General features: G+C 38.6%; 1 protein-coding gene across 1 annotated transcript in view; it reads left to right on the top strand.

Annotated features, from left to right (window-relative positions):
* The window catches only part of STK32A (serine/threonine kinase 32A), a 133,159-nt gene that overhangs the window by 58,827 nt on the left and 61,402 nt on the right, over positions 1–12,930 (top strand). The window contains exon 5 of the mRNA XM_043590425.1: positions 5,946–6,119. Coding sequence (XP_043446360.1) covers positions 5,946–6,119 — 174 coding nt within the window. The remainder of the gene's footprint in view (positions 1–5,945; positions 6,120–12,930) is intronic.

A 12,930-nucleotide genomic window follows, 5' to 3' on the forward strand; every position in this document is an offset into this window, starting at 1 on the left:
ATAGGAATTACCTTGATTCTATAGATCAATTTGGGCATAACTGAAATCTTAGCAATATTTGAGTCTTTCAATCCATGAACATGGAGTATTTAGTTATTTAGAACTCTTTAATTTTCCTAAGCAAAGTCTTGTACAAAATTTCCTAAATTTATTCCAAAGCATTTTATTGTTTTTGAAACTTTTGTGAATGCAGTTGTACTTAATTTCATTTTCATACTGTTTATTGCTTATTTAGAAAAATATAATTGATTTTTGCATATCAATCTAGTATTCTGCAACCTTACGTATTTTATTTTTTCTAATAGTTTTTCATGGTTTCCTTATGATTTTCTATGCAGAATCATGTTGTATGTGATTAAAAGTAGTTTTGTTTCCTCCTTTCTGATATGGATGTCTTTTACTGATTTATTATTATTATTATTATTATTATTATTATTATTATTATTATTTTCTTTTAGCTAGTTACACTGGCTAGAATTTCCAGTACTACACTAAATAGAAGTGACAGCAGATGATTTTGCTTTCCCTCTGATGCTAGAGGTAAAGCATTCAGTCTTTCCCAATAAGTATCATGGTCACTGTAGGTTTTATCACAGATGCCCTATATCAGATTAAGGAAGCTCTCTTTTATTTCAAGTTCATTAAAAGTTTTTATCATGAATCAGTGTTGTATCTTGTGAAATGCTTTTCCTGTATTTATTGGGATCATCATATGCTTTGTCCTTTATTTTATTAATATGTTGTATTATATTAATTGATTTCCAGGTGTTAATCTCATTTGGCCATGGTGTAGGATTTTTTTAGTATGTTGATGGATTTGGTTTGCTATTTTTTTTTTTTTTGAGGATTAAACGTGACTCCTTAGGATCAATAAAAATGGGGAAATGATACTATTTACCTCATATGTTTGTAGTAACAATTAAATGTATTAACACACAAAGTACCTAACATGGTATCAGACACATAGTAAAAGTTCAGTTAACGGGAACCATGTTGCTTAGACCATTGGCAGTAAATGTCTTCATATAATTGCCTCTTATAAAATAAGAGGAAACAGCTGCATAAAATTAACCTGCTTCATACCAGAGCTATATTTGATATTCATGGATGGAAAGAGAAAGGTAATTAAAATAAGAGCTAACAGTTACCCATTACAAGCTATCTTCTAGGCACTGTTTTAAGTACTTAATATATATTAACTCGCTTAATCTTCCCGATATCCCTATGAGGTATGTACCATTATACATGGGGATGGTGAGGGCTTTCCTAACTTGTTCCAGTTATAAAGACATTAAGAGGAAGACCTGGGATTTGGACACAAGCAGTCTGGCCCCAGGGCCATGTTCTTTACTACTATGTTATGTGCCATGTTTTATGCTAATTACTTTACAAATATCATATCTAATATACTCTTTGCCACATGGTACGTAAAATTACTACCAATGTGCAGATACCTTCTCTGAGTTTGTTTCGTTTAATAGATTTGCTCCAAATTCACATGTGATATTTAAGCCCAACCATAATGACACATATTTTCTAACTGTATTCTTTGTTTTTTTAATTAATTCTTCCTTTGATGAATAAATCGCTATCTTTTTTTCTCCAAAACCTGAGAACTTTTAGAAGTGATAACAAATGTCAGGAATTCACTTCCCTTGCTTTTCTAGATAATGCTAGCAGAACTGACCCTTGCTCAGGTAGAGTCTGAATAGGGATTTGGCCTTAAGCAGTAGTGTTTCCTAGGGTCACGTTTTTCAAACTTTTTTGACTGCAACCCCTAGAAAGAAATATATTTTTCATTACAACCCAGTAGATATACCCACAGAGATGCACATTATATTCACAAAAACAAAAGTTTCATAGACAATGTTTAGCTGTCCATGTTAACAACATTTTTTTCCTATGCTTTACAGTCTACTTTATTTCTTCAAAAAAAGTGCTTGTTAGAACCCACAGAACTGATTTCACAACCCATTAATGGGTTATAAGCCACAATTTGAAAAACACTGCATTGGAAATATTTTAGATCTCTTCCAATGCTCAGATTCCAGTTTACCTCAAGATGGCTTCCATGAGACACCTTTAGGCATATGAGTGACTTCTTTGAACTTAATTGGTAACCATGCTAATTTCTAAAAATAGAACCTAGGGAATGTATATCAGACACACCCAAAACTTGTGTTTTTAACCTTACCTCCTTCCTTTCTTCAGTTCATTTATTAACTTGTTATTTTTCTCTACAACTATTTATAGAGGGTACATTTCAGGCAGTGTCCAGGTACTAAGGAGTCAAGGATGGGTAAAAGCAGGACTGCATCCTGATGGCATTGTGGGAATGAAGACATTCAATTCAAAAGCATACAAGAAAATATTTTCAAATTATGCTAAATTCTGTGAACAAGAATATGGTATTGTATATAACAGGAGGACCTGATTTAATATGGAGTGTCAGAAATGTCTCTGCAAGAAGTGTCACTTGGGCTGAGGGTGAAAGATGAAGAGAAAAGAACCAGGCCACTGACAACATCATGAAGATAGGCGCGAGCCACACAACATCACAGTCTTCTAAGGCTGAAGAGAGAATGAACTAGTAGGGGAGGAATGGAAGAGAAAGATCTAAAGAGAAGTCTGAAAAAGTAAACCGAGACAGACCATGCAGGATCCTAGAGACCATGGAAAGAGGTGAAAGGGCTTTATGAGGTGGGATGATGCAAGACTCATGACATAAAAATAGAACTAGGGTGTAGAGAATGGATTGGGGAGGTCAAAGGTTGTACAGAAAGACCTAGGAAGAGCTATTGTAGCTGTCTGGGTCAAACATGATGGAACAGGGCTGACTAGGTGGTAGCCTTCTGCTACATATTCCAGTGAGTGCCCTGCAAGGCATTTCACATTCATTGGGACCAGACTTAATAATTTTGGAGCTGTCGGCTAAGAAATGAAAGTCATAAAAATGCAACAGCGAGTCTCTGTGATAAATGGGCAAGGCATAAGAAAGCTCTCACTCTTTTATTAATAAATACCAGACTACGCTATGAACTTGCATATTCTAGTTATCACCAAACTGTATTATGCCCACCTATTTTCCTGGATATGGTTCTGGAAAATCAAATACTTATCTTCCCTTTCTCTGAGAGTTTTTAAGATCTGTCTGAAGGGCTTCAGATCTCATATGCTGCAGGAGAAACATGATTTTTTAAAAAATTTTTTTAACATTTTTATTCTTGAGAGAGAGAGAGAGAGAGAGAGAGAGCGCACGTGCGAGTGGGAGAGAGGGAGAGAGGGAAGGAGACACAGAATCCGAAGCAGGCTCCAGGCTCTGAGCTGTCAGCACAGAGTCTGACGCGGGGCTTGAACTCACGAACTGTGAGATCATGACCTGAGCCGAAGTCGGAGGCTTAACCGACTGAGCCACCCAGGCGCCCCGAGAAAGATGATTTTTAACAGCCAAACTGACCCCATGATTAAATAAATTTATATTCATACTGGACAAAGGAAGCATGTTGCCTCTTGCCTGGGCTTCTTCTTTCTTTGATTAATAATCCCTTGCACAGTAGAACACTGTTGCTAACTCGCCATGCCTGGCACCTTTATCAGTCTGTTCTTGAAATAAAAATAACTCAAGTCTCCGTAAAAGCAGTTTGTTCATCAGGGCGAATTTAATAATATCATCGCCCCTACTTAGAGTTAAGCGGAGTGATGGGAGAGGAGTCCTTAGGTATGTCGCTCGGTTTCTCACCTCCACCTGCCTCCCATGGGGAGCCGAACAGTCAACAGCTGACCTGTGTGCTAGCCTGTCCATATAGGCTGTTTCCCTTGGCATCTAGTTATGTTTATGGCTAGTGCTCTCTTCTCCTTTTTTTGATACCCAGGCCTCGCCCACCTTACCACCCCTACCCCACTTGCCTCCTAACCCAACAGACTTGCTCATATCCCATGAGGGATCATCATTTCTGTTTCATTAACTGAGAGCAGCCCAAGGTGCAACAGGTCCCAGGCACGATTAGATGTTAATTAGCACATCGTTACTTACTGGAAGACCTATAAAACACAACAAATACAATGTGTAGTAGTGTAGTGGGAAGCAGTGTGAACCAGATGGCAGGGATCCAGGCATCTTTTCTGGTGCTCATTAAACCTACAGCAGGGATGACCAGCAAGTCATGACACTGAGGTAAACAATATCATTTCCAAAAGACAATATGAAAAAGTATTCGTTGTCAGATTTTTACAAAGCACTTCCTGTGTTTCTGCCTAAACTCCCTCCCCAAGGGCTTAATTTCTGTCATCTTCCTTGTGAATCAGTCTTTGGTGGTAAACAAAATTTTGTTCATTGGACCAGTAAGCATGAGGGACTTTTAGTCTCCATTAGAATTGTTACTGCCTCAGATTAATGCTTCACTGAGTTTCTCTTGTTTCTTTTCCTTGCACGTTCCCTCCTTCTTTAGCACAATGATCATTATGTTATGAAGAATAAAAAATACTAAGTACGGTTCTTCAAGTGATTGATATTCTACATTTCTTTCCTAAGCAAAGAATTTGTCACTAGGAATTAGTCTGCATCCCTGGGCACTGCTAGCAGGCACTTCTTTGATTCAAATAAAACTTGGAAATGTGATCTCAGTGACATTATGTCAAAAGAAACATGTCAAAACAGTGCTGATACAGAGAGCTTTATTGTGGCTAGAAACCATGTCTGTGCTTTGAAGGAAACTAAACAAATCATAGCAGCAGGAACGCATTTTTACAAGAGGCTCTTTGCAAACAGCAGAGGCCGGTTCCCCTCTCCTGTGTCTCATTTCCTCTTTCGAACTCCCCACCCCATGCTCTTTCAAGTGTGAAGTCCATGCCTGATTCTATGTCCTGCTTAAAACTCTTCAATGTCATCCTGACGCCTACAGCCTCATTTACAGGCACCTGTCATGGGATCTGCCCGGTGTGTTCCTCTCTAGGCTCAAGCTGCCTCATCATACCTGCTGTTAAAGCAAACCCAAACTATTTTCTTTTCCCCACTCACACTATTTCCTTCCCATGCCTGTGCTTAATATGGGCTATTTTTCTCTGTCAAATTTTACTTTTGTACCCGGAGAACTCTTCACCTCTACCATGTATTATTAGGTGTTTGACATTGTGCAAATTACTGGGCCTTGATTTCCTCATCTGTAAAATAGGAGCTTAGGACCAACATTTTGGGGACCATTTTGGGGGTGCCACTTGTAGAAGCATTTTGGGGGTACCACTTGTAGAAGGCTTCAGCACCTGCCCCAGGGAAGTGACTTAATGGAGACATCAGTGGCACTGGCTTTATTTTGTGGTTATTACTGTCACCATCCTTCAAAATGTGACTCAGGTCTTACTTCTGCTGAGAAGCTTTCCCTTACCTCCCCATCCCAAAGACTGAGTGAATTACTTCCTTGTACCATGCATTTACTTTTTTATTGCCCTTTTATATCTTTTTCTTATCATTAATGTGGTACATGATTTGTTATAATGTTGCTGGGTAATGAAGTTGATCGTGTGGAAAAATGGGAATGAGAATGGTTCCAGGACGCCTTGTAATTCATATTTTATGGACCTACTGCAATAGTGTGGTTAGGATCTGATTGTTACTGGTAAGTGGATGAGTGGAGTTTTCTTTACTTCCTGGGCTTTATAGCTTTGTAAGCTAATAGTTACTGAGTGCTTACTATATGTCAGGCAGGAGACATTAAAGGTTATATTTGTTCCTTACTATGATCAATGTGGTAGATATTGTTATTATTCCCCTTTTTACATGTGGAAACTGAAGGTCTAGGGTCACAGAGCTAGCGATAGACCATCTGCTCCCAGAGCTTGAACTCTTCGGTCAAGAACACTCTGTTCTGACCTATGAGGTGTGATTTGCCTCTGGGCCTCTTTAGCGTGTAAATGTATTCGATACACTTTCATTTCTAATTCTATTCCAGGTACTCCTTCCAAGACGAGGAGGACATGTTCATGGTAGTGGACCTCCTGCTGGGCGGGGACCTGCGTTATCACCTGCAGCAGAATGTCCGCTTCCAGGAAGACACCGTGAAGCTCTTCATCTGTGAGCTGGCCATGGCCCTGGACTACCTGCAGAGCCAGCGCATCATCCACAGGTCAGTTGGGTCCAAGGGGACAGCCTTGAATGTACTGAATGTGCAGGAGAGAATGCACAACCTGGTGCGTCAACAAAGTCCTTGTTGAACATGACAGGTAACCCTCACTGAACTCCTGTAACAGTCCCTTGAGGTAGGTTTATTGTCCCCATTTTGAAGGTTAAAAAAAAATGAGCACATTGAGCTTAATTCACTCAAGGTCACAGTTAGTAAACAATAATACCAGAATCAATGAATATTGGCATTAGACAAAAGGTGACATATGGGATGTATCTCCTTCATTTGGGGAATCTGTGCTAAGTGAAAACAAGCAAATAACACAAGTTGCTATAAACTCAAACAGACAATGGACAGAAAAGGGTAATGCTTTATATTTGTAAAGATATTGGTAGCTTGGTTTATTCGTTTCAAGTTTTTATTTGAATTCTACTTAGTTAACATAGAGTGTAATATTGGTCTCAGGAATAGAATTTAGTGATGTAAAGACATTGGTAGTTTTCATGATGATTTCTTATATAGTATCTTACTTAATCTCTATAATAACTTGTGATAAGTGATCAGAGCAGTTGGACCACATTCAATATGAGAAAACCATGATGTGGAGATATTAAGTTTTCATCTGGTTTATATATGAGAATTTTTTATTAAGTTTTTAATTTTAATTCTTAGATAGTTAACATACAGTGTTATATTAGCTTCAGGTATACAGTATAGTGATTCAAGGCTTCCATACATTACTCCATGTTCATCATCATAAGTGCACTCCTTAATCCCCTTTACCTGTTTCACCCATCCCCCCCCACACACACACACTTCCCCTCAGATAACCGTCAGTTTGTTCTCTATAGTTAAGGGTCTGTCTCTTGGTCTGTCTGTCTGTCCCTCTCTCTCTCTCTCTCTCTCTCTCTCTCTCCCTCCTTTTTTTCCCCTTTGTTTGTTGTTTTGTTTCTTAAATTCCACATACAAGAGAGATCATATGGTATTTGTCTTTCACTGACTGACTTATTTCACTTAGCATTATACTCTCTACCTCCATCCATTTCACAGTACTAGAAGTCCTAGCCACAGTAATCAGACAACAAAAAGAAATAAAAGGAATCCAAATTGGTAAGGAAGAAGTAAAACTTTCACTATTTGAAGATGACATGATACTATATATATAAAACCCTAAATACTCTACCAAAAAAACTAATAGAACTGATAAATTAATTCAGTCAAGTCGCAGGATACAAAATCAATGTACAGAAATCTGTTGCATTTTATACACCAATAATGAAGAAGCAGAAAGTGAGATTAAGAAAATAATCCCATTTACAAATACAAACAAAAACAATACAACAGGACAATAAAATATCTAGGAATAAGCTTAATCAAAGAGGTGAAAGACCTGTACTCTGAAAACGATAAAACATTGATGAAAGAAATTGAAGATTACACAAAGAAACGGAAAGACATTCCACGCTCATGGGTTGGAAGAACAAATATTGTTAAAATGTCTATGCTACCCAAAGCAATCTATACATTAAGTGCAATCCCTATCAAAATACCAACAGCATTTTTCACAGAGCTACAACAAACAGTCCTAAAATTTGTATGGAACCAAATAGCCGAGAGACCCTGAATAACCAAAGCAACCTTGAAAAAAGAAAAACAAAAGTTGAGCTAACACAATTCCAGACTTCAAGTTAGAATATAAAGCTGTAATAATCAAAACAGTATGGTACTGGCATAAAAATAGACACAAAGATCACTGGAACTGAATGGAAAACCCAGCAATAAACCCACAATTGTATCATCAATTATTTATGAGAATTTTGAACCTAAACACAATCAATTCAACTTCAATTTATAGATGACTTACTATATGCCAGGCATTACTGAGTACTGTCATGTATTATCTTATTAAATTCTGAGAACTCAGGGAAGATACCAAACTTCATCACAGTATCTCCACTATACAGATGAGAAAACTGTGGCTCAAAGATTTGCCAAGGACACACCAGTGACAAATGACACTGCCAGGATTTAAACCTTGGTCTCTGAACCCTAAGTCAGAGCTCTGTCTGCTCTACCAACTTGCATTAATTACATATGTGATGTGTACACACATCAGACACACATTAATACACACATGCGTTAAGTACACATCATTAAGTGAAAAATCAACACGTTACCGCCACTGTCTTACTTCTAATCTCTGGTGAATTTGCTAAGTTTTTAAGTAGGATTATGTCTTTACAATTTAGCAAAACTTTGGCTAGATAAAATATTTGCCAACCACTAAGTTGACGTTTATCTAAAATTTATCTGGATTAGTGCAGAGCCTGGGGATTAAGATGTATCATCATAATTTATACATTCTCTATGCAGGCACTATGGAACAGTCTGTGTGTGTGTGTGTGTGTGTGTGTGTGTGTGTGTGTGTGTGTGTGTGTGTGTGTGTGGCTTTGGCCCTGTATACTTAGACAGCCATTGTTTAATTTCCTGTCTTTCTGAGGACCTATTTGTGCTGGAAATGGGCTCTTCAGGCAACAGATAAACACAAAGCAGCCCAGTTAATCATGTAGGATCTTGGAAGTAAATGAACACACCTGGTGTTTTGTCAGTAACTGGGAACCCTGTTCATAAGCAGACTTTCTCCCATACTGACTTTCTGGTCCCTCAGTTCTTTCGGAGGAGAAATTTTTCATATTTGTAGTCTAAAGTGTCCCTCACAGAGAATTTATGCTCATTCAGAACTGGGTGAGCAGACCCAGAATTTCCAACTCACAATCTGTTTGGGGTGCTGACATTCTAGATCTCAGGAAGGAGACAGGTACTATGGGAGCCAGCATGGCTATGAGCACCTTTTAACTTTTTTCTTCCCCTGTTTGAATCTGGGTTCTGTGCCTTCTTTCTCTGGGCTTCATTTTCTGTCATCACAAGTCAAGATTCTTGGAGCATTTTTTCCCTATGCTTAAAAAAGTGTTCCAAAAGAAATCCAGGAGAAAAACAAACCAGAAATGTCAAAATTATATGTAATCCCAAACATTGCTATTTTTCACTTCTCTCCCTTGCTCTTTATTGCTCCCATCATCATTTTACTACTTAAATAGAAACCAAGAATTAACTTTCTGCCTTTTGCCCTTTACACACACACACACACACACACACACACACACACACACACACACAATTATTCCTTCATGCTTGTCCTGAGAAGAGCCTCTTAGTACTGAAGTGTCCCCTCACCATGGTAAACGAATGCAAGGCAAACACAGTGACAGTGTGAGCACTATATTAAAATGACATCCTCTTAGGGGCAGAAAATAATCCAGGTGTATTTCCATTGCCTGTAAGGCTCCACCCCACCTCCCGTGTGTTATATTTTATAGGTACCCGTAGCATTTTGTACCTCTCCTGAGGAGCTGTGACATTTTTTTTATGTATAATTAATGAATATCTGCAGCTCTACTACACTGTAAACTTCATGAGCTAGGCCATGTGTGTTTTGCTTTTCATTGTATAACCAGCATGCAGCAAAAATAGAAGGGAATGAACACTGCCAAGACCATACAAATGATTGACTAAAAGCCAAGTTTGTGAATAACAAAGACAAAATTAAAATACAAGGTATTAAAGCCAAAAATTTCAGACCTACCTTAGTCGTCACATGGGGTATCCACATCATTTGTCATCCAAACCAGGGTACTCCTGAGAATAAAAGGAGTCATTAATAATTATGCTTGAGCAACAGGCAAAATCCATAAATGTTCTGGGAAAAAATTAGGACATACATCAACATCATTAAGGCTTTTCAAGACAGTAGTGACCAAATAAACATGTTAATTATGAGAGTGCTCTACTAACCGTGGCGTTCTGCCTCCAGAGTACCAAATATCAAGTTGAAATGTTGTCAAGTGGCTTGAAAAACATTTGTCTGTAACGACGAAAGACCGAGAAACAGTGTTCCTTTGTCTAAGGCGTTAAAAGGATCATAATGATGGCACTCTGAGGCAAGGGCTCATGGGGCAGAGTTAAAAGCGTGAAAGCAACATAGAAGAGAAGGCTTGTGAGCACTTCAATTCTCTTTTTAAAATCTTCCTTTAAAAGAATCCATCAAATTTACACTGGATTTGATGGAATCTAAGATCACAAGGCAAAACATCTTTCGGCTACTTAGAAAATTGTTTATAAGACCCATCCTGAATTCCGAGTTATTACAGTGTGGATGAAGGAAACAATATCAATGAATTCAGTAGATTCCTAAGACAAGGAAACCCCATCCGCATATATAAAATATGTGACTTCCTAATTTCAGACTGGAACCATCATTTTGTTTCTGGACATGGTAGATGATTAGAATTATCTACAGCAGTCAGCAACTACGTGTGGAAGAGTAGCAGTGGGCTGCCATCTACTTAGGGGTTCCTGGGGACCAGGTGGTCTGCAGAACACATGTTGTGAATTATTTTCCTTCATCTGCTCACAACCAGGAGGCTGAGGATGTCATTGTCAAGGAGACTGTGGTTTAGGAAGACAGACGAAGTAACTTGCCCAAAGTCATATGGCTAGCAAGTGTAGGTAGGCATCACTGAAGGAAATGCAGAGGTCTTAACCATTCTCCATACTGCTGATGGTAAGCATGATTGTGGCTCTGAGGAGAGCATGGTACAAGGTGAGGCATGGCCGCTGCCTTTAAGTCTACACTCTGGCTGCATGGGCCAAGATGGGACACAGGGAACCAAATGACGAGAGAACAGCATACAACTAGAAGCTAAAATGTGTGAGAAAGACTGAAGTACTTCAGATGAGATGATGTTTTGGGTTACAAAACAATGTTTGTTTGTTTAAATAAACATTTATTTTTGAGAGAGAGAGAGAAAGAGAGAGACAGAGCATGAGTGCATGAGAGGGGGAGGGGCAGAGAGAGGGGGACAGAGGATCTGAAGCAGGCTCTGCATTGACAGCTGAGAGCCCCACCCGGGGCTCAAACTCACAAACCACAAGGTTATGACCTGAGCTGAAGCTGGATGCTCAACCAACCTAGCCACTGGGGCGCCCTCAAAACAATATTTTTTGAGAGTTCAGAGGATTTTAAAGGGATTTTAATGACCAAAGCAGAAAGAAGAGTCCAGTCCACATAAGTGGAACTGTACTGTGCTGAATAAAAGCACTCTTATCTCCCTGATTTACATAGCATGGTCTCTGTTTTTAATTTTTTCTTCATGTTGACTTTACTGCCAGCAATGTCTAGTTTATTTTTTTTTAATACCATTAATCCTGTTTCTTTCATAAATTCCCAGAGAGACATAAAGGGGGTTTTGTTGTATTTTGTGGATTTTTTTTAAATCCACAGACATTAATTTTTTGTAGTTTCCTAAGTATGTATAATACTTAGCTACTTGTCCTCAATTTTAGAAACTTTCTTTTCTGCAGTTGTTGCGAAAGACACCTGTTGCACAATAACCATTAATTTTGAATTGTGTAATTAGATAATTTTCTTATTAGCAAGAAGTCAAACATTTTCCATGAGGATGGCTTGAAAATCAGCATTAGTTTCCAAATATGGCCAGTTTCTAGTTCAGTATTCTCCCTAACTTACATTAAATCAGTGAATGAAGATTTTAAAATGTAGACACAGTGATTATTTGCTTTTATTAAGAAACCATGGAGGGGTGCCTGGGTGGCGCAGTCGGTTAAGCGTCTGACTTCAGCCAGGTCACGATCTCGCGGTCCAGGAGTTCGAGCCCCGCATCGGGCTCTGGGCTGATGGCTCAGAGCCTGGAGACTGTTTCCGATTCTGTGTCTCCCTCTCTCTCTGCCCCTCCCCCATTCATGCTCTGTCTCTCTCTGTCCCAAAAATAAATAAGCGTTGAAAAAAAATTTTTTTTAATAAAATAAAATAAAAAAAAAGAAACCATGGAAAATAAAACTCATTACATTGCTTCCTATGAAGATAGTACCATTTGATTTGTTGATTGCCACAGTCTCTCCAACGAATAATGTGATGGAGAGTAATTATTAGGGTCCAAAGACAAATTTGTGTTCACTCCCTGGTCAGATGTTAAAGACAACTCAAATACAAATCCACACTAATAAAGTGAATTGTACAGGAAAATTCAAGAGTAAGTCATCTTGGATCAAAATACCATTTGTGAGGGAATATTTGATTGTTTTTTCCTCTTTGTAAAAATTATCCCACCCAGTCTAATCAAGTTCTATCTATATTCCCTACTTTCTGAATCCTATAGGAATGCAATAAAACTCTAATTAGGCAATTTGTATAGATAGCTACAAAAGGGCAAAGAGTTGCAAACATTTCATCTCTGATTACAGATATATTGAAGTAGGAATAAAAGAAGGGTCAACTTCCAATTCAGTCAGGATGTTGGCAGAATTCATTTCCTTGTGGCTGCAGGACTCATGGTAGCTTGTTTCTTCAAAGTCAGTGAGGAGAGCAAAACTCTAGAGTGAGTCTGCTAGAAAGGCAGGGCATATAACACTGAATGACCATTACATAATAGAACACAATCACAGGACTGACATCTCATCATCTTTGCTACATAACGTTGGTTAGAAGCAAGCCATACAACCAGCCCACACTCAGGGGCTGGGGATGATACAAGACGTAAACACCAGGAAGTGGGGATCATGGGAATCACAATAAAGCCTGTCCACCCTACTTCCTCTAAAGAAGTTGTACTGCACCAGATTCTGACACCAATTTCTTCTATAACCTTAAACATAGCCCCAAACTTCCTTGTCAAGGAAGATGTGGGGAGGTTTGACTAAATGATCAGGAATGGTCCCTTCACACCTAAGGGTCTAG

Source organism: Prionailurus bengalensis, chromosome A1 (assembly GCF_016509475.1).
Source record: "Prionailurus bengalensis isolate Pbe53 chromosome A1, Fcat_Pben_1.1_paternal_pri, whole genome shotgun sequence".
Classification (NCBI taxonomy): Eukaryota; Metazoa; Chordata; class Mammalia; order Carnivora; family Felidae; genus Prionailurus; species Prionailurus bengalensis.